Source organism: Motacilla alba, chromosome 3, assembly GCF_015832195.1.
Source record: "Motacilla alba alba isolate MOTALB_02 chromosome 3, Motacilla_alba_V1.0_pri, whole genome shotgun sequence".
Lineage (NCBI taxonomy): Eukaryota > Metazoa > Chordata > Aves > Passeriformes > Motacillidae > Motacilla > Motacilla alba.
The window spans coordinates 99,267,023-99,293,833 of record NC_052018.1 but is presented as its reverse complement, the minus strand read 5'-3'; the positions used below and the strand labels follow the sequence as shown (position 1 = coordinate 99,293,833).

At 39.3% G+C, this 26,811-nt stretch overlaps 1 protein-coding gene across 15 annotated transcripts in view; it reads left to right on the top strand.

The window, feature by feature from the left end:
- EHBP1 (EH domain binding protein 1) overlaps positions 1-26,811 on the top strand; it is a 207,348-nt gene that overhangs the window by 80,501 nt on the left and 100,036 nt on the right. For 11 of the 15 annotated variants that reach the window (XM_038133314.1, XM_038133303.1, XM_038133313.1 and 8 more), the window contains 4 exons: positions 5,432-5,536; positions 6,241-6,363; positions 14,460-14,712; positions 20,896-21,079. In XM_038133314.1, coding sequence (XP_037989242.1) covers positions 5,432-5,536; positions 6,241-6,363; positions 14,460-14,712; positions 20,896-21,079 — 665 coding nt within the window. The remainder of the gene's footprint in view (positions 1-5,431; positions 5,537-6,240; positions 6,364-14,459; positions 14,713-20,895; positions 21,080-26,811) is intronic. The other 4 variants (XM_038133307.1, XM_038133316.1, XM_038133315.1 and 1 more) reach the window with 1 other exon arrangement.

Below are 26,811 nucleotides of genomic sequence, written 5' to 3'. Positions count from 1 at the left end.
GATAGTGAAGTTGTTTGAAGTGAGATAGTGTAACCACATTTGAATTGCTGATGAAAATGCTTAGTGTGTTCAGGATAGCTGAACTAATCGAGGCAAGTCAGATCAGGATGAGATGATGTTAAATTGTTGGTAGAGATCAGTGTGTAGTACTGCTCCAGATGGGTTCTGTAGGAACTCGTTGTGTAATGAATCAGGAAAAGAAAATTAACTTAAGGTGCCAGACTTCATAACTTCCAATGCTCTTTTAAAATGTCTGAAATAAAGGGAACCTTCTCTAAAGTGGGGGAAGAGCATCCTGAGCACAGAAGTGAATTGTCAAATCTGTTCTTGAAAATTCAAAAGAACATTGGTTCAGTGTTATGAAACATTACTTTCATCACTTCTTTTTGAGCTTTCGTTGCAATCAAAAGGTTCAGCCTGAAGCATTTATTACTTAGTTACATTTAGTGTTGTGAAAGGATGCAAATATGTTTTCTGTATGCTTTACATATTCAATTAAACATTTTTTACCCTGGCCAAATCTCTAGTTATGCTGTATGTGTCTGGCACAGAGCATATTGGAAAGTCTGGAATGAAATACCTGAGAAACCAAGATAATGTGTTCTTGGTCAGGGAGCAGAGATATACCAGTCTGATCATACTGAAATCATTCTGCAAGGTTGACTTCTTTCCCAGTATAACCAGAATAAATCAGATCACAATACCAAACAAAACCTGACATGTTCACCAGGCCATTGGATAATCACAGAGAAAGCCATATTAAGGAGAGGTAATATTCAGTCTATAGAAACTCCTGTGCACAAGGGTTTTATTAGGATCTGCCTGGGTACTGCACTGAGGATTACAGAAAACCCGGATGCAGAAGGGCAGCAAGTGAAAAGCATCTGATCTTGCTTCTCAACGCTTGATTTTGCAGCACTCAACAAGGCTACAAATGATTCCTAAACAAGCAAAGTCTGATCTAGGTTAGACTAGGCTGTCTACTATCCTTTGGGTATGGAGTGAACATCTGTGGAGATAGATGGGAAGGGTGAGCTGGCTGATGTGCAACACAAGCTCTTTTAGAGTAATTTCACCTTTTCCATCTGCTATTGCAAAGGCCAAAATTATCTGTTCAAAACTAAAAATACCTCCATGAAAGGCAGAAGCAACATATACTTCTGGAATACACAATTTCTGTGCTTTGCTCAGCCTGCTCTGTTACTGTTTTCTAGCCATACAAGATGGGAGTGTTGGATTGGTTTTTTTGCAAATGAATCATGACGTGAGGAAGGTCAGCCTTGGACTTTTTCTTCTTATGTTGGTTACAACAGCTGAGTTGCTTTACGAGCCTGGCCAGCTTTTCCCACCTTTGAGAAGGAGAGGGATGATGAAGGGGAATGAGTGCATGCAATTTCCCAAGCAAATGGGAGAACATAAAACATAGGGCAGTAAGTAAACATTAATAAATAAGATGTAAAGTATCTATTTCAACCTGTGTTCAAGATTGATTTCATTGGCAATTGCAGTGACTCCTGTAATAAATATAATGAATGGGGAAAGCTAGGAGAAGAGCTGAGGAAGCAAGGGAGAAAGAGGTAGGAATCATTATAGAAAAGCAGGAAAAAATTTACAAAGAAGGAAATGTAACAAAACTGATGTAGCAAAGAACTCTTTCAAAAGCAATGTTCACAGAATACCATAAAGTTAATTGAGGAAGTTACATAACCCTTTTGAAAGCTTGCTGCTACCAACATTTTCTCCTCTTGTGCTGTGCTGGGTGTTGGCAGCTGAGGAGGTGGAATGCTTCACTGATTCAGAGTGCCCCGTGGCAAATCCCTCACCTCGGTGCGCCTGTTTTCCCAGCTGTAAAACGGGGATACTGCCTGTAACGCCTCATGGAAATGATGGGAGCAGCACACAGTTAATGTTTGTAATTGGGCTTGGAATGAGTAGCAAGGAGGGAAGGATTGTTCTCCTACTTTTGACTCCAGGTTTTGTCACTGCTGACTTGATGTCTGAAACTATATTGTTCCCAAGGCACAGCTGCAAGAGGTGCTGCAAGTCTTTTATCAGACACTGTTCCTTTTTGCAGTGTACAGCCATTTTTGTTGATTTTGTGTGTGGGTTTGTTTTTTTGTTGGTTTTTTTTTGTTGGTTTTTTTTTTTGTGCCAAAGTTGCAGTTTCATAGATGAAACTATATATCCACTGCTGGGAAAACAAGGGAGGTCTGCTGTGTGGGGCTCTAGATGGTGCAGGTGAGTTAGGAAACACTGCTTCTTTCCTTGATGGGTTGCCTAACTTGGAGTAGGTATCTGTGCCTCTGTTTCCTCAGCTATGAAGTAGGTGGTGCAATACTGACTGACCTCAAAAGGACTGGAATTTCGGGTGGTCAGCATGGAACTGCTGCCATACAACTGACTAGACTGAAAGATGTTTTCCATTCCAAACACTGCTTTCACTTGGAGAAATCTCACTCCATCTCAGCCTTTCCCCCTCTTCCTTCCCAGTATATCTTGTTGAAATTTTTCATGTGCAAAAGCTGTATCTCCCCAGCTGTTCTGTGTGAAGTTGAAAATTGTTTGTTGCCATGAATTAAATTTCAAATATTTAGTTTCTGCACTGTCAATATACATGGATTTAAACCTCCCAGAATTATCCTGTCCTTAGTCTTCAGTGGAACACAAGACATCTCATACTTGAAGAAAATGTGCCTCATAACTCACAAATAGGGCAGTAATAAATATGTGCTTCTGTTAATGTTTTAATTCCTACTTAGAGCCTCATGCTGGGGTTAATAGCTGCCTTCTGCTCCATCTGCCCAGGAGCACAGTGTCTGTCCTGGGGCACCACATGGAATCAGGAACGTGCCCATGTGCTACCTATTGCAGGAGTCTGAATCCCAGCATATTTCAAGAGCAAGCTTCGGGATAACAATATGCGTAACCCCTTTTTGCAATTTGCAAAACCATAGCTCTCCTGACAACTTCTGGTACATTTGCTCTTTTTCTTTGTCAGGATCACCAAGCTGCTTGGGAAAAAAAAAAAAAAAGAAAAAAAAAGAAAAGAGAGAGAGAAGAATGAAAAAACCCCAAAAACCAAACCAGTGATTTATGTGACATACTTGTAGAACAAGTTAATGTGTGTTTGTAGATAATGAGATTTATAAAAGATAATACAGGATATAAATCTCCAACCTACCATTTCCATACTCCAAAATATGACATAAACCATTTAATATTGTAATGAGAAACACTGTAGTGTGTATGGGTGTTTAGGTTGGCAGATAAGACCAGGTGATTCAGACCACATCAAAGAACTCCCTCTTTTTAAAGCTCTGAACTTAATTTGTTATTTTCTGACAATAAAAACTGAATTATAATTGTTTTGGGGGTTTTTTTTCACATGCTGACATAATAAATTGTAAATCTTGTCAGCATCTGAGCCTGTTTTTAACTAGTAATTCGTTAGTACTGCTGTTTCATAAGGTCAGCTCTGTTTTATTTGAGTACAGAAAGGTATGTTCCATTGTCTATCTTAAGTCCTAAAAATTCCCAGAAGATGGTATTATATAATGCAAATTTCTCAGGTGTATGTATGGTTTTATGCTGAGAAAGCTAAGTTTTGGGACAGTTTTGGTGTTATTTTTTAGGATAATATTCTTGTCTGTGGGAGCTAAAAATAAGGAAGTGAGGATGATAAAGTTAACTCTGTGTAGACAAATGTAAGTATAAAGCCATGTAAGCAGATTTATGCTTCAAGGTCAAGATCAGTAGGGAGATACATTACAGAGGAATTCTGCTTGGGGTTTGTCACTGTCAACATTTAGGATGTCCAATAGATATTGGCAGAGTAGGTAATTTTCCTTGGTAGTTTGCAGATTGGCATGTCTTTGCAAAGCAGTTTAAATTTGCCAAAGAAGTTTTTTTCCATGTGACAGAAATATTACCGGGTTCTGGTCTGCTTTGGGCTTCAGTTTCTTTGTGCTGTCTGTAAAGGCATGAAATCAGGAAGGGTATCAGTGTGTCAAGTATGAAAAAGCCCCCCTGACTAGGAAGTTCTGGGTGGCCATGAGCACCAACATGAGTTGGGACAGTCAGGATACTACTTAACTTTTGCCTCAGTTTGATATTTTGCTTGCTAAAACTAGTTCATTGAATAAAGGCAAATTTTCCTTTCCCAAACAAAAGCCAGATGAGAAAAATTCAAGTTCAAAACAGCAGTAAACTAAAAGTGTTATTGAGAGGTAACTTCTTGTGTACACAAGAAATTAAACTTTAAAGGAAATACAACAATGACTGGCATGAAGCTTTAACTTTGCTGGTGATATCAGGAGGCATCATCCATTTATTTCATGGGGAAAAGACAGAAGATGAAAAAGGCTGTCAGTGGGGCAGTGATATTCAACAAGCAGGATCATCTCTCCTGCACAGGTTTCTCTTGCCTGTTTGTCATGTGGAAGGATGAGGAAGGCTGTCCCCTCTCCATGGAAACTTATGCTCAGGTCTCTCAGAGATGCCCCAGGCTCAATCCCCATTACTACAGAAGCTCCATTTGTCAGATGCTGTGGATGGGACTGCATTGTGGGGGAGCACGGAGGAATTTTTCCCCTTGGGCCAGAAGCCACTCAGACCCAAGTTTGTTTTGTTTTTTTGGTTTTTTTTTTTTGTTTCGTTCCTTCTGGAATTATGAAGTCATCCCATTTTGACTAGAATTAAACATTTAACACATTTTAAAAATTACTAGTTCATGGCAATTCAGAGCTCTCCACTATGGATAGAAGGTGAAAAAGGGTATTAACAAACAGCAAGGTGTTACTTACATAGCATGACAATGAAAATTCAGGTGATATATACATTCAGTTTGCATTCTCCTGATACAATACTGATCATGTATTTTAGAACTATTTAGGTGAATTCAGCTTGTCATAGATCAGAATGTAATGGTGACTAAGTGTAAATGTTAAATAATCAGAATGTGTATATAAACAAAAAAATATAAAAATGCATATTGTATAGGTTAGTTTGCTGTAACCTTAAGGGTTTGGGAGGGAGATAAATTGTTCTGGGGCTGATTTGTGTTGATCAACAATGTTTTCATATTCAGGTTTTCTTCATGAGCAGGAAAAATCTTTAAATTATATGGAGTACACCTATCTAAATTTTCAACTGATTGTGCATAATACTTGTCCTCATAAAACTAACTATTGTTGCTGACACCATAACCTGGCTAGGTTTTGTTTATGTCTTGTTAACTGGGTTTCATGTTAAATTATCCCTGAAGCACCTACACAGCTGCTTTGCTGTAGTTATATAATTGTAAGGACTCATTCTAAATATATTCTTTCACCCTCTCTCCCTCTCTCTCTCTTTCTGGTAACAGTGTTCGTTCCACTTCTGTTTCATTAAATGCCCTTGCCTTACGTTTGTCTTGACTGGCTTCTATTTACAGAAATTGTAAACCAGTTGAATGCTCTGAGCAGCTTAGATGAAGATCAAGATGACTGCATAAAGCGAGCAAATATGCCTTCAGCTAAATCAGCCAGTTCCTCTGAAGGTCTATGAGCTTTCATCCTTTCTTTCTGTTTCTGATTGTATTTACTGTGACCCATTACCTTTTGACTCCTGCCTGTATTCAGCTGTCAGTTTTATCTCTGTGCTTCCACCCAGCATGACTCTCAGTAATTTGTAGTGCATCCAACAGGTAACAACATGATAGAGAAAGAGCCTGTCTCCACTACAGCTCCGTTGTCATCTGATAATGAACAAGAAAGAAAAAAAATTACAAAAAAAAAAAAGAAAGAGGAACCACCAGACCCTAAGCTTAAAACAGTAGTTGTATAGTCAGTAATACTTGACCTTTCTAAAGTGACAAAATGTCCTCTCTGCTTTTATGTGCACGTTACATCCAAAAATTAAAATTTCCTGCCGATAGTTAGCGTGTATGTGAACAATCAGAATCACCGTATTTAGTTTGTTAGATGTTCCACAACATTTATTTAACGAAGGAAAGAGAAGGCTTTTTTAGAAGTCATTTCTGTTACATAATGTTCTGATCAGCAAATAGAAGTTTCATTCATTTCACTTTTTTTTCCCCCTTTGTTGATGTATTTACTGGACTGTGTTAACTTAGTCGTGCAGTTCGTGCCATACCCTGGTGCAGTGTTTCGAGGGACTGTTGACATGGAGCTTTTTGAGCTCCAGATATGTTGGATGAACAGTTCGTATCTATTGTAAAACAATATTCCAATTTGTTCGTAGAGCTTATCAATAAGCTTAATTTTCTGGACGAAGGGGAGCAAGACCCAGCCAACTCCAGCACAAACCCGTTTGGTGATCCTGATACAGCAGAATTAAATCCATTTGGAGACCCTGATGTAGAAGGTAATGAATTTGTTTTACATAATTCATTGCTACTTGCAAATGCTTTGTGAAACATGATTTTTATTTCTGTAGGGCTATAAATGAAAAATTTTAATTGATTAAATGCAGTTATTTAATATAGCACTGAGGTAGCAATAGCAATGATCCAGTTGCTGCTAGATCATTGTTTTATTCTTTGAGTCACATTCTTTGTATTGAGGCACATTCTGTGTATTTGCCACTGGGGGCTACCAGCTGAAGCAGAGACTTTTAGACCTACCAGGTGTGTTACTAGTACTCACCTTATGTGCTATGAATGAGCAACACATTCTGTCAGACAGCCCCTGCTCCACGTGGGTGATGGTTTATATCATAATTTCCTTCACTGCAATCTTCATGCATCTCAGCTGTTCTTGGTTAGCACTAATCTTCATTATTACAATTTAATTTTCTCTCTTTTATTCTTCCTTTTTTTTTTGCTTTTATAGCTTCCTCAGTTAAGCCTTCTGGCATTGTGCCTTGCACCACATGCTAGGTGTTAATCCCCTTTCCAGACTGACGTGCCCATTCTTGTTCCACTTGGGTGAGATGTACAACCCCTGTAAATTTTTAATCTGATAAGATTTTGGCCGTAAGGCCAGAAGGGAGCACCGGGACAGCAAACATCTCTGCTGTCCTCAACTCTGTGTCCAGATATGCCGGTTCCCATCTGCTGGATGTATCACTTTTAGCTTGCAGATGCTAAAAGGCCAATTCATAGTTAATTACCAAGTTTGAAGCTGTAGTCAACCTTTCCTGTTCAAAGCTCCAAGACTTTTCTTCCTACAGAAAATACCAAGTCACTCTGTAATGGCAATGGAGGAGAACCAGACTGAGCAGGAGCAGCCCAGGGTGCAGCCAGGGGATTTCTAAGGTCAGGTCAAAGAGAATGGATTTCCAAGCTTTCCCAGTTTCCCCCTGTGGTCACTCAGGTCTTTGGACAAGCTGGATGTTTACTCACAACACAGTTTTTCTGCCTTCAGAGTCTGCTGGGAATGATGTGGGTGGGGATCAAGTCCTGTCATACTTTGGCTGTGGTGTGACTCTCAACTTGTATTTCTGAAACAGGGACATGACACTATCTTCTGTATTTGGCAACTGAAGCCATAAAGCCACTATCCTGGGCACCTTCTCCCTCCTATAAAGTTGTCAGGTTTTTCTAGAGCTGCAGAAGTGAGTTGTTTCAGCTTTGTAGATGCCAATATATATGCATTAGGTTCTGGTGTCCTAATCTTTGGCTTTGCTTCCTATCTGTTCCTTGGCAGTGATCCCTTAGGATCATGGAAGGAAGCAGAGTAAGTGGGAATGTAGACCCCTCTGGCAGTCCATAAATAACTTGCTCTAAGAGGCATAGTCTATATTCTTTTCCTCCTTCTTTGCTTTAAAAAAAGAGCTCCCTTCTCCATGGAGAAAGCTGTACAAGTCCTATCCTACCTAAACAGCTTTTTCCAAACCCAGCTTTTCTTTCCTTTCCTTTCCAGAGAGAACCCCTTCTGGAAGAAAGCGGTGGGTGTTCTGGCCACAAAATACAGTGACTTTTTCTCATCTTTGGGTCAGGGAGAAACAACTGGTGTATTTTCTTAGTACTGGAGTAGCTTGATAACTCGTGGCAAGCTCACTATGAGCAGCCTGCATCCAAGACATCAGCCTGCTTATGTTCCTAAAATGCTCTCAGCCTATCAGGGGCATGCTTTTTTTTCAGTTGATTGTGGTTCTTTTGGTGATGTCTGCCTTTACAGTCATCTTCAGTCAGAGGTGTGGACACTTTTGCATATCTCTGGGTCTGTTCTGTGTACTTAGGACAGATTCTGTGATCAGGCTCTTGGGTCCCATCTACAGCTGTGGGCAGCAATGCTGAGTTGTTGGGTGTGTGAATACCAAGTGTTACTCCCACACACAGTCACTGTCATGCAGCAGTCAACATACCATAACAGGACAGTGTTTGGGATAAACAGGGTGTCACTAGATTCTCCCTACTGTGTCATAAGGTGTTTTTTATTTGGGAGGAGTGGAGCTCCTGTAAGATTCATGTGACAGTGTCTTCCTGGAGCACTAAACCAGGCTCAAAGAGCTGGAAGATCAGCTGAAGGAGTGATTCCCAGGCTGTCAGACAAAGAGTTGGACATCTGGTGTGGCATTTTTTAAGCTTTTATGTTATGATGATTGGCTCCTGAGGGATTCTTTTTTTTTTTTTACCTCAGACACCTCTGAGAATCCCTGGTTGTTCTACTCCAGACCTGTCTTGTCCCTATAATGGGAACCAGTTGTGATCCCATTACCTTGCTTGGTCTTCTTGGCATGTGCCTTTCCTCCAGTCTTCTTCCTCCACAGAAAGTTGAGGGGGAGAAAAAATGGAGACAAATTAGAGAAGATGGCTTTGGTCTTCAGCAACAGCAGAATCTGCTGTGTATTTCTGTGGCTATTTGGATCAGTGTCTCTACATGGGGAGCTCCTAGACATTACCATTTTGGGGAGATTTCCCTTTGTTTTGAAACGCATTTTAAGGCTATGCAATATTGTAGCTGTTCTCATCCTGTTGCCCAACTACTGAAGGCTGCCCTGTTTGTGTCCCATTATTCATTCATGATTCTTCTCTTCTGAGACCTCAGTGGAACTTTTAATACTGCCATCTCTTTCTAGGAAGCTCCTTAAGACTGTGCCTGCTTGTTTGCTTTTGCATTCTGATGTGAATGTAACCTTTTTGGTGGCCACCCCAGAAGCTCGAGAGCATGACAGAGGTTCAGGAGTTTAAGGCAGACTTTCTCCTACAGGCTGAAAGAGTCACATTACCTGTTTCACTTGTCTTGTGATCTGCTTAAATCAAGAGATTAACTTTTTATGTGTGCAGGGATGAAGTATTTTTCTGTTCACTTACATGTTAGTCTCTTTATCTTTTTATCTGGACAAGGCATAATCTGGAACTTAGACTTTGCGAAAGTTCCGAGTCTTTTGTAGAATTTGTTTCCCCAAGACGTGCAGAGCAGCCAGCTGGAGCCTTCTTTCCTGAGTACTTTGCCATCAGATGTGAGGAGGCATGATCTGCTATTTGGCAGAGATATTCCAAGGATATTCCTATCAAGCCTGTAACGTGTGTGCTCAGAGTTACCCAGAGTATGAATATGTATGTGTTGACAGTCACTCATAGAGAAAGGAGGATTACTTGCCAGTAGATACTTGTTTCCTAGACAGATATTTCTTGTGCCTGTTCACAAACCAGCTACTTTCCCTCTATCTTCCTAATCCCATAATCACTTAACCCTGGGAATGTGGGGTGGAGAGAAACTAAAGGCGAGTGCTTCCAGCACCTGTGTGCACGCTGTAGGTGTGGTGCATGGCAGAGGGTCATCAGCAAGCTGGCTCTGGATGCTGCTGGGATTTAAAAAGTCCTCAGTGTCAATGATTTTACGCACACAGCAGAGTGAATGTGCATATCAACAAGTCACCTCAAAAAAATCTTCAGATGTGTTTCTTGGTTGACATGTCAAATTGAGGCTTATTCCCTCTGTATCTACTAGGTCAGCTAGACATTAGAAATCTGGGAAAATAAAAAATAATCTTTTTGAACACTATATCTCTACAGCTTTATACTAGATAACCTTTACATGATCGTATGAGGGTAGCATTTTGGATTTTTAGTCACAGTGCGACGGAATTATAAAATCAGTTAATTTCTGTGCAAAATATTTACTTGGGGAAGTCAACATGTACAACAAATGAAAGTAGAAAACCACAACATTCTTTCATCACTCCAGATAGTTTTTTTAGAAATTGGTAGGGAATACAAATTTTAAAGTTGTGTATGACCAATGCAACATGCATGAGACATGAGGGTAACTCTTTGCTGCCACCCGGTCGTTTAGACCAACATTACTTCAACAGTGTATTTCATCGCCTTGTGTGTGCTTCTGAGCTCCCTGCATCATGTGTTACTCTGAAAATGAAAACAGTGTTACAATGCAGCAGCAAACCCCAAATCGTTCCAGGGTACTCCTACACACAGAGCAGCACAGGAACGAATTGAGAGGAAAATGGTGCCTCTGTTCCTCCCATTTTTTCATGAAAAGCAGTGTGTTGCGAGCATATAAATAAAATGATCAGAAAATCACCAGTGGTGTATGGGGATGCCAGTCTTTGCTCTTTCTAGAAGCACTGGGCAGTTCCACCTTTGCTTGGTGCTGTTTGTTGGGTGCTCACATCCCATGGTGCCCGTGTGCCTGCCTGCCAGTCAGGCAGCCGGTGGCGTAACCAAGCACCTTTCACATGTGGCTGCTGCTTTCATCCTCTGCCAAGGGGAAAGTGGTATGTGAGATGTTTTGGTGAAGGTTTTGTTTGGTTTTAAGGGATGTGTCACAATATGTTTGTGTTACAAAAGGCAAGTGGGTTGAAGGGCAGGGTGATTTCTGAAGATGCTCTGGCTGATTGTGCAGATAGGTAGTGCCAGAATGATTATTATCACAAACAGTCTTTCTCAGTGGAGCTAGGGCAAGTAATGTTTCCAGAATCTGGCACAAGAGCAGCTGGTGCTTCTGCTGGAGTAATACTTCTACCTCTCTTGTTGTCACTCCTACCCCTGTGGCTTTATTACTTAATCATGCAAAATTATTTTGTGTTTGACCCTTGACGTGCCAAACTGCAAGCATCTTTTTCTTTTTCTTTTTTTTTTTTTAATGGGGTCCTTGTGGAGCTGTGATGAGTGATGTGGGGAAAGCAGGGGAATCTGTGCTGCCTTCTGAATGTAAAAGCAGCTTCAAGAGGGAAATAGACCTCTTCTAAGCTGTTGTATGTTTAGCCTGCCAAAGTGCTCTTCTCATCATCAGCTCTTTGAGAAAATGAGTCTGTTACAGAAAAGTGACAGGTGACAGTGGGTGTGGCTTTAAGAGCAGTGTTGTTGAGTCATCAATCATAACAACTTAATTTGTTATGGAGAGGTTTGTGATGACCAGCATTTGACACAAAACTTGTTCTAAAGGGTTTCAGAGACCCCATGGGAGGGAACCTGTTTGGGTTCAGGTGGGGACCCTTGTGGGAACCTTCTGTCCCTGTGGGAACATTGAAGGAAGCAGAAGGGGGAAGAAAATGGTATCCTGGATAGCAAGAGTAGAGAGAATGAGTAGCCAAGTTAAGTGGGTTTTAGCTGAGCTTCTAAAAAAATTCTGTCTATAAAAGTGTCTTGAGAATGATATTTTTAGAAGCTTTTTTAATTTCAGCATGTGTGTAGGATTTTGTGAAATATTTTAGTTAGTAACAAACCAGAGGTGTCTGAGGACTTATACGTAACACTGCGTGTGTAAGGCCAAACATGTAGTTCCTGTTGAGCCTATGAAAAAGAGAAATAATTTTGTCATAGTTAGGGTTACAGCACTTGATCCAGTGTTGAAATAGAAAGAATTGCAAAAACCATTTGCATTGCCCCTTAAAATTTATCAGATTTAAACAAGCATTTAACTCATTGTTTCCAGGAGACACTTAAAAGCAAATTAAAAATAAAAGATTTCAACATAGTTTTAAGGGGTTGTTTCCCTGAATGTTTTTAACTTCAGGATATATTACTGACTTTCCTTCTTGTATGTTATCAGAAGGTTTCCCTCAGATATGATAATATGTATTTATCAACAGATTCATGTGCAGGTGCAATGATCCATCATATGGAGTTGCAGAAGAAGCTATTTGTAGTTGTCCACTCTCTTGATAAAATATTCTAATATTTGAGCAAAGTTTAAAGTAGTAAAAAGTTTAGTTAAAGCTTTGTCAATAAGCCACACTATTTGAACAAGGTATCAGTCCTTTTTTTCTGCATTTCATTAGTTATTTTTGCTTTTTGTATGGAACTGTCTTCTGAGGACACATCTCCAGAGTACTTCTGCTTGTTCTAGTTCATCAAATCTAAATGTGTGGATAATATTTGAGTAGTATTCTGATTACTATGAGCTTCAAGGCATGGTATGTACAGTATATACTGTGTATACAGTGAGGATGGGATTTGACTTCCCTGACTTTAAAACCAGTTTGGATATGCAAGCTTCAAGGAGTAAGCTCAGCTGCAAATACTCACACTGAGGACATCTCAGGGCAAGCAAAATAAAGCTTTTGCGGGCCTTGGCCACCTACACTGGACACTAGAATGACCTAAGTCTATATGGAACCACTTTTCCAGTTTAGCTTAAAATAAATGAACAGATACATTTTAGATATTGGACTCTGCTCTGATATATTTAATCTATAGTACTCTGAGGGATTCTTGCTTGATTTGATCATATTTGTGCTTTTAGAAGTTTCTGCCTTAAATGCTTTCTTTTCCTTTGTCAGTTAAGCTGTAGACCTTCAATGTTATTTCACTGTGGCTTTCTCTGAAACAGCTTTCTTAAAAAGATGTGGGCTTATGATCACATCACCACATAACCTTGAGTTAATATACATACTGCTGTGCAGTAACTACCCTTTCTCCCAGCCTAAGTTCCCAGTAGTTTATTCCCTTCTCTTAAGGGATAAGCATTTTCTCTGGAGTAGGAGTGAACACATGCACTATGGCTGACATACTGGAAACACACCCCCTGACTTCTTCCTGCGGTTGTTTGTCTGTATGGTCATGTTCCAGCATGGGTCTCCTCCACAGGCTGCAGGTGGATCTCTGTAGTCCTGAGAAGAGCTAAAGCCTTTCCTGCTCTGAGCCTTTGCGCTGATCTAGTGACTAGTCAAGTGCATAGAGAGGTGAAGTCACTACCTGCAGCCAGGGATCATATTCCTATCCAGCTAGGAATGGCTCTTGTTCACACTGTAAGTTAGAGCTGGTCACACTGCATGGGGTAGGGCTTTCCATCACCTTGGGCTATGCTAATAGCTGGGTTCAGGGTGAACTGGATGCTTGCTGGCAGGGTAGAGAGCTCTCACATTTTCTAGCAATTCGCCAGGATTAGCAGCTTTGGTACATCATCCATCCAAGCTCACCTAAGCACAGTGCTTCCCTTTGTTCATTGTGTGACTGGGGAGTTCATCTTCACAAATATTTCTTCAGTGAAAAATCCATTTGGAAGTCCATCTTTTTATTTTTTAGGACCCTTGTTACAAATAACTTTTAAAGTTGGTCTGTTAACCTTAAAAGTATGTTTAGTCCAGTTTTGTAACCATATCTCTGAAAAACACACGCTTGTCATTAAGAATAACGTGGATATGGTTATTGAAAGTTAGGTTTTAATGACGCTGCACTGAAATTCCTATTTGTGTAGATTTTGAAAGTACATCACATCTGGTATTGAAAAGAGCTGCTGATTATTTGATGCTGCAAGAACAGTAAAATTAACGTTACCTGTTTTTCTTTGTAACAAATGTTGTATTGCTGCATGGGGATTGGCATTATTCAGTATGCAGAAGCCATTCAGTGTAGAATAACAGACACTGCAGAAGGGACATTACACAGAGAACAGCATGCAGCTCCAGCTTGCCAGTAACTTTTTGTTGTACAGCTCAAATAAAAGATGAGTGATTTTATTATCTCTCTCTTTAGGGTTAATTTAAATTTGTTTTTACAGTGAGATTATGTATTGTTACCAGGAGCCCACATGTTTTGATATGTAATTACTGGTCATACTTAATAGCTGATTTTTAGTTCAGTAATTTTAAGAAATTAAAAGGCCACCTGCTTACTATCACCATTTTTAAATCCAGTAATATTATAAAATACAGAATGACTTTTTTCTTTATTAAAAGCTCAAATAAATAATTAGGAACATTTTGTTAGGACACAAATTGGCTAATAGTTTGTGAAACTGTTTTTATAGCCGTTGTGATGCCATTTGTATGACAAATCAGAAAACTAATAACTGATGTTGAAAGAGCTGTAGTAAGTGAGAAAATGAAGCCTATTCAATCACTATAGTCTAAATTAAAAAACCTTTCGAAAGACCTATTTTGGAATAAACAAGCATGCAAATTCATCTAAGGCTATAACTTTATGTATTGAGAGTTAAAAAGTAGACCTTTCCATATGCCTTTAAAATATAAAGATCTGATAAAATGGTTTCAAATTTTTAATTTGTTAAATCTGTTTAATTTTATTTTTTGTTGTTGTTGTTATTTGGTAGAACTTCACCCTGAAAGAGCTTCATCTTCAAAGCCAGAAGAAAGCTTCTATGTTGACAGTTACAACCCCTTCAAGGATGAAGATGTCCCAGAGTATTTAAACCCATTTGATGAGCCAGATCACCCACCTGAAGCACCTGGAAGTGTAAGAGATTCTCCTCCACAACCTGCAAAAAGGAAAAACATCAGGCCAGTGGATATGAGCAAATACCTCTATGCAGATACCTCTAAAGCTGAGGAGGAAGAGCTGGATGAGTAAGTATGATTCTCCCTTTCAGCAGCTTTGCAGGCATTAGTACTGGGATACCTGGCTTAATCTTGAGGTGTATTGGGTTGAACCATGGTGATCCTTAATCAGCTCCTTAGGACAGACTCATTCTTGGGCAGCTCAGAAGCAGGAAATACCATACCCCCAGGTCATGCTATTCAGCTGAACATGATCAGTGAGGAACTTTCTTTTGACTTATTGATAGCAAACGACTTGATGGGGAACAAGTCTGTGGACCTTTCTGACACTTCATGCCCTGACAATTGCAAATGAGCCAGAAATCAGAGGAGCAAGACCTTGGGCCTTCCTTTCCTTTTTGCCATTATTTTTACTACAAAAAAATGATAATTTTTGCCAATGATAACAGGGAATTTGTTTTATCTTGATGCAGTATGTAAAAAGGAAGAGCATTTTGCAATCTGCATAGCACATTTTTGAGAATCTCATAAACTGAGTATATATGGGAACAATAACACCTTATGCACTTACTTCGATTGTTTCTTTCAGCATGACCACACATAAAACTTCTATAAACATGCAATGACTGCCTTGTATTACAGCGTAGAAACTATCAGGAAGGAAGAGCTTTTTGCAATTCCTTGGAAGGCTGGAAGGAATCCTTAATCCTTGTTTGTGGTCATTAGTCACCAACCACACCACTCGTGAGAAAGTTTATGGTGATTCTATCTGAGCAATTTTACAGACAACAGTTCTGATTAACATTTAATTTTACACTATTTAATGAGATTTATCATGGCATGACATTTGCAGTTCTTCAATATTAACAGAGGTATGGTATCATCATCTTCCTGTTTCTCTGTTGATAGCTGTGGTCTAGGAAATGGAAGGATTCCCAGGCACTCTAATAGAAACATATGAAGGGCTCTGCAGTTTTTTCCTTTTAAAGCTCTGTAGCCATGGACTTAATGTTGATGTTTGGTCTGCGAAAAGTAAAAGAAAAAAAAAAGGGCATTGGGAATGATGTGTCCCCCTGCTCCATTTGTCAGGACAGTGCCTGAACAAACAACACTGGTTGCTGTGTCTTCAGAGCGCAGTGTGATCACACTGACAACCACACAAGGCATTCCTGGTCATTCTCTGGTCACCAGCATCTGTAGGGAATAAAAATGTGTGTATTTTACACCCACCAAGACAGAGGTATGGAGGACAGCAAAGATTGAAAGGAGCAGAAGGAGAAGAAGCCACATGGAAGAGCAAGTTTTCTGTTTCTACTTCCATTTCCACCCAAAGCACATCTATGCCAAAGGGGCTTGTGGCAGGATTGTAACCCTGCCTTCTGCTGTGTACTGGACTTTAGCCCTTGGTTAACAACAGCCTCCTTCTTGTTTTAATTCCATTTGCTTTATTGTTTTTTTTTTCCCCCCAAAGATAAAGATAAATCCATAGGTGGATTCTACTTGAACATAAAGCTGGTCTGTATGTTCATGATAAAGCAATGTCCTATTGGAAGATGGAAGGGTGAAGAGTCAGTAAATGCTTTAAAATCAATTTTTTTACATCTTTTACAAAAGTTTTTTATGTCCTGACCCCCAAAGTAATCTTCCTCTTCACATTTTTCCTCTGGACATGTGTTACAGGAGCAATACATCATACAAAAAGACCATTTGTTGAGTGCATTGCTTAGACGTGTGGCAAGGAGAACCCTTGAATCTTTATACTGAAACACTCTGGAGGAATGAGTGTAATGATAAAAGTGCAATCTAGAAACACAGGACATGTAATATTAGATCACCTCTACAAACACTATTTTGCCTCATCTCGTGTCCTTAATTTTTAAATTTTTTAGCAGAAAGCTTTTGCTAAGGCATGGTCTGGTGAGCACCAAAGGCAAAATTTTTGCAGGCAGTGCCAGTTGGTGGGTTTTGAGTGTCCTCAGTCATGAGGGTTTATGTCCAGATGTGTACTGTTTTTACCTACTGTGAATATTGATGCTTTTATTATCTACAGAATTGGGTAATCTTCTTCCAAGCCTACTGAAGTCTAGGTTTCTGTGTCAATTTGTGTCAGAGAGTTCCACCAGAAAACAAGATCTCTAATGCAATGCGTTTCTTCTGTTGATTGTAAATAAATTCCCATTCCAATCCCATACTGTCTCTTCTGCTGGCTTGTCAAAACAACAATTAGTAGTATTGGGTTTACCTGCTATAAGCATTTGTTGTCTTGTCTGTCTCTAGCATGTTCACCTTTCCTTGTCACTTGTCTGAGTGCTAACTTTTTTGATCTCTCTTCATACAGAAGTCTCTTCATCTCTCTAATCATTTCCACCGCCCGTCTCTGGACCCTGTTATTTCTTCTGCTATGTGTCTATTTTAAGATGTGTTGACTTGGCCTGAGCAGTGTATTCAAGACAAAGCTGAACATCTGAGTCATATCATGAGAATAGAAAACTTTGCATGTTATTTTCAACCTCTCTCATAACATCTTGGTTTTTGAGTTTTTTAAAATTTTCTTTTATTTTTGACTACCTGGTCAAGGGCTGTCTCCAGGTGTCCTTTTGAAGCTGTAGGTGGAAGGCATGAAACAGAAGAAATGGAAGGCTCCTGATTTATTGATTATCAGGAAATACAATGTATTTTTACCCCCATGTCTTAACGTTTAATTGGAATTCACTTAATGTACTGCTTGGCATTTTCCTCTTACATTTGGTGTGCAGTGTTGTGTCCTGAGAGCATGGACACACCAGTTACCACCACGACCCTTGTCCTGCTCTGCTCTGGCAGATCCCTAGTTCTTATTCTGGACTCAGAGCTTACACGAAGTGCCCCGAGAGCTGAACTCTGACTCCAGTTTTGAGACTCTCACTATAATAATGTAAAAGGTACTTGGCCTCAGTGCACCTCCGTGAAGGATTTACCTGGGGTAATTTGCTTCTTTGAAATGTATTTGACTAATGTTTGTGAAGAGAACTAATACTTCATAACACACACAAAGCACAGTCTCGAGCATAAGCATCGTGAGGCATTGCATGGCACAGAGGGACTTAGGTGAGCCAGTCCATTTACTCTGCTGCAGAATTGTACTCTCATAGCATAGTTCCTCTGGCTAAATTCTCATACCTAGCCAAAGATAAGGAACACATTTTCCTTTTGTAAGTTTGGACATTTCACTGATAGTGGAAAATTCTGCTTTTGCCTTTTTGAATTTTATATTTTAAAGTCCACCTGTTAGTGAAGGATGGCACACCTTGTGAAGTTAATTATTTGAAAATAGCACAGCTCACAACTGCTTAATGTATGGTGCTTTCAACCTTAATTCTTCTGATTGGCAAAATTGCCTGACCTTTTAGCCCTGCCACGCTGACAGCTTTGGGTTTCCTCCTCAGTAAAATGTTTATTTTTAAATTTCTTTTCAGCTAACTGGTAAGACTGATCAAAAAAAATTTTAAATTGGTCAGAATAAAACTTGCTTTCCAATATCATTTGGCTCTGTGGCTTCTTATCTCGTAATCATTGTATGGCTTAGAATTACGCTGCGTAATTGGCAAAGCTATCGAGTTGCCATCTGCTGAAGTTGCCTGTTGCACAAGAAGCCACAAGTCACCACATTGGCAGTAAGTTTAATTCCAGGTATCTTGTCAGGTCTGAATTTTGTAAATTTTGTGGAGGACAGCCTAGTGTCTCTTCAGATAAATCATTTTATGTGAAACCATTAAATAATTCTACAGAACCAGTAAATATGGGGCTGACTGCAGAAAAAAGTGCTTTAATATTTTAAGGCACTCTTTAACGAGACTTTTCAGATGCTTAATTTCTTGTAGAGTCGTGTGGAAGCTTTTGGACCAAACTCTGCTACATATATCAGATCCTCATGTCTTCAATGTTTGTAAGACCAATTAAGGGTAGTGCAGAGAAGAAGGTAGAAGGTAGCACATGTGAATGTCTGTTCTGTGCATGTACCTGTGTCTGTTTCTGTGACCAAAATGTAAGGGTTTAGCCTGGCTTTCAAGCAAGTTCTTCTCTAGAGGAAAAAGTCCTTTTAGCACTTCCTTCTGGTGGTTACAGAGGGCAGTTTTTCAGAATGACATCTACAGTTCAGGCAGTTCTGGAGCTTAAAAATTCAAAAGATGGTTCTTCCTGACCTGTTTACTCTCATTGATAAGATGTTGGGTTTTTTCTCACACCAAAATAATTTTAACGCCTTACGAATACACCTTTCTAATTCAGAGGAAAATTCCTGCCAAACATGCTGTGCCTGTTGGCTGTTCCAGAGGCTGACTTGTGGAACTAAATAAAAACCTTGTGCTGTCCCATTGTTCTTCAGCCTTTATCTCTTTTATCTTCATTTTCACCTCCCTTTGAACTCTCTGGTGTCTGAAGGCAGCTGAGCTGGGCTGTCAGCTAAATTAGAGCTACTGACAGCTGGATGCATTCTCCACTCCAGCCTGAATACCTCCTTTTCCTACTGCCTCCCATAGAAAACACCTCTCTGTTTCCATTTAACTTGTTCCTTTGGTTGCCTTTAGTTTTGATTGTGCTGGTGGCTTTGCACTTGATGGGCAGCAAAGTGGGAGCACCTGGAAGTTGCCTTCAATCAACAAATGAGTTATTTTAGTGTTAGTCTTTCCTTTTGCTTCAGGAGTTGGGTATCTTTTTCTGTAAGGAACAGAAGCAGCAGATTCTTAGAAAGATCTGGAGATTTTATGCCTGATTTTCACTTATGTGCTTTGGTAAACGTTGCTTTTCAAAAGTAGATTTCTGTGGTGTGGGTTATTAATTGCTTGCTTTTTCTCAGTGAAAACAGGATTACTTTAAATTGCATTAAAATAAAGTCTGAAGTTTGTCTGTGAGACTGAAAGATGTTTTTATACAAGTACAAAGGAAGGAGAGAAATTCGATGTTGTGTGGAAAGCAACTGGATGAAAAGTTGCTTATTAGTGCTCTTGTAGCTCTTAAAATAGTGTGTACTAGCTCCTGACTCTTATTCTGAGAGGGAATTTGTGAATGGATCTAGCTAGGTAGACTTTTACTTAATGCATTAGTGTTTCCATCCAGAGTTGAATTCTAAGGGACTTCAAGGGACTGAGGTTATTTGTTGTGGTTGGTTACACTGCATATAATAACTGTATGCAGGTAGATTGTTGGGAATCATAGTTTGAGATACGTGATAAATATATCTTGCTGGGGAAAGAGGGACTAGAAAAGAATAAATTCATGTATCCATTTAATAACTAACTGTCCAGTTTTGGATTGCAAAATATGAAAAGCAAATAGTATTATTAATTAAATAGTTCAGTGCAAAAAAAATTCCCTTAAGTATCCTTAGCAGGATACAAATCTGTTGTAGAAGAAGCCATTATTTGATACATTATTGATTGATTGATATTTGATGTATCAAGCTAACATAAAATTTGGCAGAATTTGGTTGTGGAGGTATTTACTTAGGGTGGTAGAAATGCACAGCTGGAACACGGACACTCAAGTTAAAGATAATTCTTTGGACTGCATCTACTGGGTGGAAGATGTTTATTCTCAAATAACTTTAGTTATAAAAACCACTTTCAAAATGGACAGGGGATGTCTACTGGTGTCTGCAGAGAGATACATGCAAGTCAGATGTGGTTTTCTCACTCTGTTCTGTTACCTAAGGTGTTTTCTTAAAATGGTGTGGCACCTGTAAACAGCAGAAATACACTGGAGGCTGAATGTGTACCCATGGAGGCCAAATTTTCCAAAACTGGACAGCCAAGAGTGAGGCCTCTAAAACCCTCTGGGAGCATGAGTGTACCAGTTGCCTTATTCTTAATTGTTCTAATCAAGCTGTCTTTATCCTGTTCATTAGAGTGTTAAACACCCAGCAGCTTCGCTCACATTTTTTGGTATTGATCTTGTCATAAAATCAGATCACTCTTTGGTAGATAGCAAAGTATAATTGAAGAGTTAGCTTTATGCAGTTGTTAAAACTTCTGCAATTTACAGGACTTTATAAAAATTATGGAAATTGTGACTGAATAATGCAGTTTTAGCTGTTATAACTCACTTTTCAATCTTTTCAATTGTATGAAAATGTAGTCTTTAAAAGTGTATAAAGGTAAAACATTCTTATGTGGGATAATAAAAGCATTTTAGTCATTGACTTTCCTAAGCAGGTCTTATTTTTGGTTTTATTTCCAAGGAGATAGCAAAGAAATGTGTTTCCCTTCTTTTAATTAGATCAAATCCATTTTATGAACCAAAATCAAGCCCTGCTTTAATTAAAGTTGCTCTGCAAGAACCAGAAAAGAAGATGAAAAGAAAGGCTCCTGAACCCCCAAACCTCTTGACAAAGACCGAGATGGGCATGGGTGAGAACATGTCGGCAATTCCTGCATCAAGCGAGCTTTCTTCCTCTCCGAAGGTAAGCTTTTCATACCAAAATTTTGTCTTTGTTCATAACAGTACCTTTCTGTGCATTGTAAACATCCTGTTTATTTCTGAAGGCATCTTAAAAGCTTTGCCAGTGCTTAATAAGATGTTGGCTTATCTCTGTTCACTTGGTTCATAGGGAGGGTGCAACAGTAGGAGCTGGTATTTTTTCTTTAAGGATTTAATGACAACAGTAACAGCAACTGCAGGTTCAAAGAAGAAAAGTCTTCTAGTAACCAGTGTTACAGGACAGCTGGATACGCCATGGAGAAGGAAGAAAATCACGTTGAACAGTGCTTTGTCCTGATCTGTTTTAATGCTCCTAAGCCTTGCCCCTGTTGAAGAGTCTGTCTCCATATTTCTGTCATAAATCTGGATTTTAAAAGCTTAGTACTGTATATTTGTATTGGGATTTATATATGTCCAACTCCAAGGCTATGTTGAAGTAATTAAAAAAAAAAAAAGTCTGCTTTAAATCAGGATAGCTGTTTACTAAGAAAGTCCAGACTAAGGATACTTACATATGCATATCCATTTGTTTTTCAAGGGAAAAACAGAGTTAATTTCAGTGGAAGAGGTAATGTGAGGTGTGGGTATTTTATTCCTACAACAGCCAGATTCTGTCAGTGTGGATATCAACTCCAGTGTTTCAGCAGTTAGCACCACTTGTGCTTTTTCTTTAAACCAAATAAACATTCAATAGTGTAAGTTAATGGACCTTTCTTAGAAGTGCATGCCATGCATTGTTTTAAAGGCAGGAAGATGAGGACAGAATGCCTCCCTTCCAGTGTGTCTTGCCCAATGTATGCACATTATCATCTGGTTTGCCTTGAATCAGAGCTCCTGTACTTCAGTTTCTGATTTGAGGGAAGCTGCTTGTCATACCTATCATTTCAGTGTGTAATTACTCAGCCAGATTGCTCACATGTCCTTGTCCACTCAGGCTCTGATCTTGTTGTCATTTTACCACTCACTCAGGCTAAAGAGTATGAGACCAGAAATCTAATCTCTGTCTGCTCACCGCAAAACAAAACAGTGGAGTGAGACTACAAGTACACTTCACAAGTTATTCTTCATATGCAAAGCCGCAAGCAGGGATATATGAAATAAAAGCACAGCAGTTTTGTAATGCTCTGAAATGGGATTCAGTCCTGTTAGCTGGAGTTTCCATATGAGTTTCTGCACGGCTCTTGGGTCAAAGCAAAATGGCCAAAACAAAGCTTTCTGGTAGAACCAAGGCTGTGAAGAGACATCTGTGAGGATTTTTATCAGATTGCTTGGTGGAAATTGTGTCCCCCTTGCTCATTGTTTGAGAGGTGTGTTTTTACAGATTTGCATCCAAGGAAATGTGTCTCTCTGCTTCATACATGTCTTTGCTGTGCTGAAGTAACATATTACTACCAAGTTTGGCTGTTGTAGTTTTTGTCTGCCCTAGATGAAGCTTTATAGTGTCTGAAAGGTGGAATTGATTTAGAAAAGATTCAGGATCAAACTTGCTGAGAAAACTGTGCTGTTAGGGACAGTCAGGTAGTTCCTACTTTTCTGTGTGGTGTTACTTGGTGAATATTTTGGTGCCTGCCTGCTTGCAGCCTGCCTTTCTGTCCCTGCCCCTGAGGCACAGCTGAGATCAGCAGAGGTCCTCGTGCTGAAACACTGATTTTCATTAGCGCTGGGAAGGAAGGCGGAGCTCAGTGCTCACATGCTCTTTTATAGGAAAGCTTTAATTAATTTTTTAGCAGGATTTTGGAGGGCAGGAGACATTAGGGAAGGCTCCAAAGCAGATGTTATGTCCTGGTTCATTATATTACAGTGGAAAGTTTTGGTGAGTGGGTGTGTTAAAATATTGTACGGTCACTTGCAATGCAGAAAGCTTTCTGTGAGCATAGTCTTTTTTCTGTGCTTGAATTGTTTTGCACTCAGATCAAAAGCACTTTACTTGGAATGCTTCTTGAAATTTGGAAAAGTACTGGCATTTAAAAGAAAAGAAACCGTTTTCTCACAGAACAGTACAAAATAGTGCCCAGGTAGGACTTGGAGTGTTGGCACAAATTACTTTGGCACAAATGACTTTCTCTATTATTGCTCAATAATAAAGAAAATGTTTAGCAACTCTGGAAAAACTTCCATCCAAAAGTATAGGCACTATACAAACATGAACTTAGTACATGGCCTTATATAAGGGAATAGTCCTATAGAGGTAAACTGAGGTAAAGGGAGGTTAAATCATGTGTCTTAGTCAGTGTTTTGTCCAAGTTTGCTGCACGCAGAAGGTTTTGGGAGTTATACCAGAGGCTAAGTGGTTTCAGCAGGTTCAATTCCCTGTCTTGGTTGTTGTCATAGGAAGTGCCTGTGGAGCAGAAGTGCTAATCTTTAAACTACACAAACACAGCATTAATATTAGAACTTCACAGTTTAACGAAAAATATTCCAAAAGATCCTCTGTAAATCTTTGACAGAGTATTTGTTGCTCATTTTTCGCTGAATCCAAAAAACACAAATGCTGTCATTGCCATCTACACATCAACAAGTTTATTGAGTGATGAGCAGTCAGTTACCTGTAGTAGCAAACCCATTCCAAGCCTCTTCAGTGTCTTCCCCCTGAGCAGGTCCTTTTGATACTTGAAAATCCTCTGTCAGCTGTACTGGTGAGGAAGGGTCAATTATCTGTCTTAGATAAGACAGGGTTTAACACTCCATAAATGTCCAGCTCTTTAGCCCACAGAATTAGCTTGGTATTTGCCATATCTGAGTTTGGAGGAAGTTTTGCTTTCAATTTTTTTTATCTATTCACACTCCCTAAAGGAATATCTTAATTCTCTTCTGTCTTGTGTATCTCCTCCAAATTAATCTGAGTCATCAGAGAGAGCTTACAATGCAGAGTCTGAGATCTGGAGTTAACCCACAGTTAATCATCTCAAATGACTTGAAAACTATGGTATGCTGACTCTATTTAGGTGAGTCTGACAAAGTGCAAAGCTGTAATTAAGCTCTTCAGTCATCAAACTGCTACAGTGATGTCAAGCCCAGCAGTGCAGAAGCTTTGTTGGGCTTGTTACTGTCATACATCTGTTACTGCTCTTCTCATGGTTTGGATAAGCAGGTTCTGCCTTTCACAAAGGTTAGATAGAGACTTTAAATTTCCCCCACTTGTTGACTTTGATACCACATTTTGAGCCTGAGACCACATTTGTTTTCCACAGACGAGTACATAGCATGCATATAAGTGCTCATCGTTGCTGATTACAAAATATACATATGAACTTTAGCCGGGTGAAATCTCAGCCAGTTTCAGATTTCTTCTCTTCTCTGCATTGTGTTGAATTTATTTGAAAGAACATCAGTCCCAGAGCTGGCACCTATATCTTATGATAGAGAAGATAAAGTAATCTGTCTCTGCACAATCAATGATTTTGTCTTTGTGAGAATGAGGGGGAAGGAATGCTACTGAATTTATGTAAGAGGTAAAAAATTATTTACTAGGGAGGAGGAAACAGGTAAGCATCCTCAACCATAGAGTTATTTTTAAATGTTAGAAGAAAATATTTCTTGCACTGGATTGACATTTACTCATTGACTCCTTTGAAGGATAGCATATGCTCTTCACTTTCAGGAAACAATTCTGAGAGAGGCTTTTCTTGGGATTTGGTGTATTCAGTTTATTGCCAGACTTTAGCCAAATCTCATGTTGATGCCTCATGAATCCATCAGGTTTCTTCCATTACCATTAACCTACTGAAAGTAAACAGGTATGTTATATTTGGTGAATGCAGCTTGGTCTCACATCCTCTCTCCCATCTTCAGATGTGTTGGTTAAACAGATTGTGTTGGTTAAACAGATTCCTTACAGAGTAACTGCTGCAGGCTGACGAGCTGCCAGCCTGAGATTTGGGAGCTCTCAGAGTTCCATCTCACAGTTGCCTGCCCAGAATCTCTCAGTAAATGAGACTCCTGCACTCTATCCTGGGGATAGATCTTTCTCTGGCAATACATGATTATATGAACAGACATAAAATTGCTATCAGACCACAAGATGATTATTGAAGTTTACCTTGAATGGGTTTTTAGTTATGCCTTGCAACTGATGAAAGTGTATGGCACTAGGAGAGGATGATAAATCAGCTTAAGACTATCATTATTGTATACACCATTCTTGCCTTTATGAAGGTCATGGTGTTGCTGGTAGTCATGAAAACACAGGAGTTGGTTTTGGTGCTTTTAGACAAGAACTCGTGATGGTCTTTTAAGTCAGTGGAAGAGGAGAATACACATTCACATAGCAGTCCAAAGCCAATAGTAACATCTCTATTTGTCACCATCATTGTTAAAGCTCTCTCTGTCTCTCATTTTAAAACTAAAATTAATTGTTTTGCATGCCAAGTAATAATCTGCTCTCTCATGCCAGACAAGCTAGCTGATTTAAGCTCTAATGAAACATTTACAGGAAATACAGAATCATTTTCTGCATGATATGTAGTAATCCATCTCCATCCAGTATCCCTGGTAATCTGCTGTGTATCTGCAATGCTTCAGGATGTTCAGGCTGTCCAGAAAGATTTCTGCCTGATAGACAGTTTGTCCTTCAAGCAGCAAAGGAGGTACAAATTACTTCCTTATGAAAGAAGATAAATTCTCAGGTACTTCTCAAGGGAACAATAAGGAACCTGTAATTTTTTTCCTCCTTCTCATTCATTCTAAGCCAGAATTAATGTTTAGAGGACAAAACAGGTAGGTTTAGCGGAATGGGGAGACGTGACAGATCCCCTCACAGCTCCCAAGATATCAGAGACCCTAAAGTCTCCAATTGCTTGTTTTCTCCACTTTTATTTACCTCAAGATTATCAATGTTACGTGACCAAACAGTAGGAAGACTTCATCCTAAAACACAGACACAGTAATGCAGCTGGGTGGAGGAGTGATAGTAAATTCCACATGGGAGATGAAGATCTCTCACTGTCTCTGGGTATCAAAAGTATCTCCAGTTGTCCATTCATAAGGACTTCCCAGCTCTCTGAAACATCCTCAATAATTTTGCTCCTTTTCAGCTTCACATTTGCTGCAAAGGAATTGTACAGCTCCTTCTCATGAGATCTTTGTCACTCCCTATGTAGACAGATGGTTCAAGCCCAAATAAGACCTGGAAGGTACTGGATAAAATTGGAGGATGTCTACTGTAATAAACTTAAGCAAAAAAACCCCAACAAACAGCAACAACGAAAAAACAAAACAAAACAACAACAAAAAAACCCAAAACAAACAAACAAAAAAACCCACAAAAACCAAAAAGCCACTCTAAGAAAATCTGCCTTTACATGCAGCCCAAAGACATTTTTTTTCTTTTAATAGGAAGAAAAACAAGCTGCACACATAATATGAACAGAGAGATAGTGAGCTAATCATATGGAAGCACAGACGAGTCATTCAGCTTGCTGCTTTTCTAGTGCTAAAGAGTAAAAGAGACTAATTTTTTTAATCCAGTATTTAAGCAATTCGTTATTACTGTTTTCATGAGTTCTAAATGGTCTTTGTGAACTTGACTATGTTGCCCTCATATTATCCTCATGACTGGTGCCGACAGGACCCCACTGTTGTTCATCAAGACTGTAGAGGAAACCAAGCCCTTCCATGTTCTGTTTGTGGCTTTCTGCCCTTCTGGCTGAGGTATATTGTGCCCATGCTGTCAAAAAAATTAGGTGCTTCTCCATAGTCACATTATCTCTAAGAGAG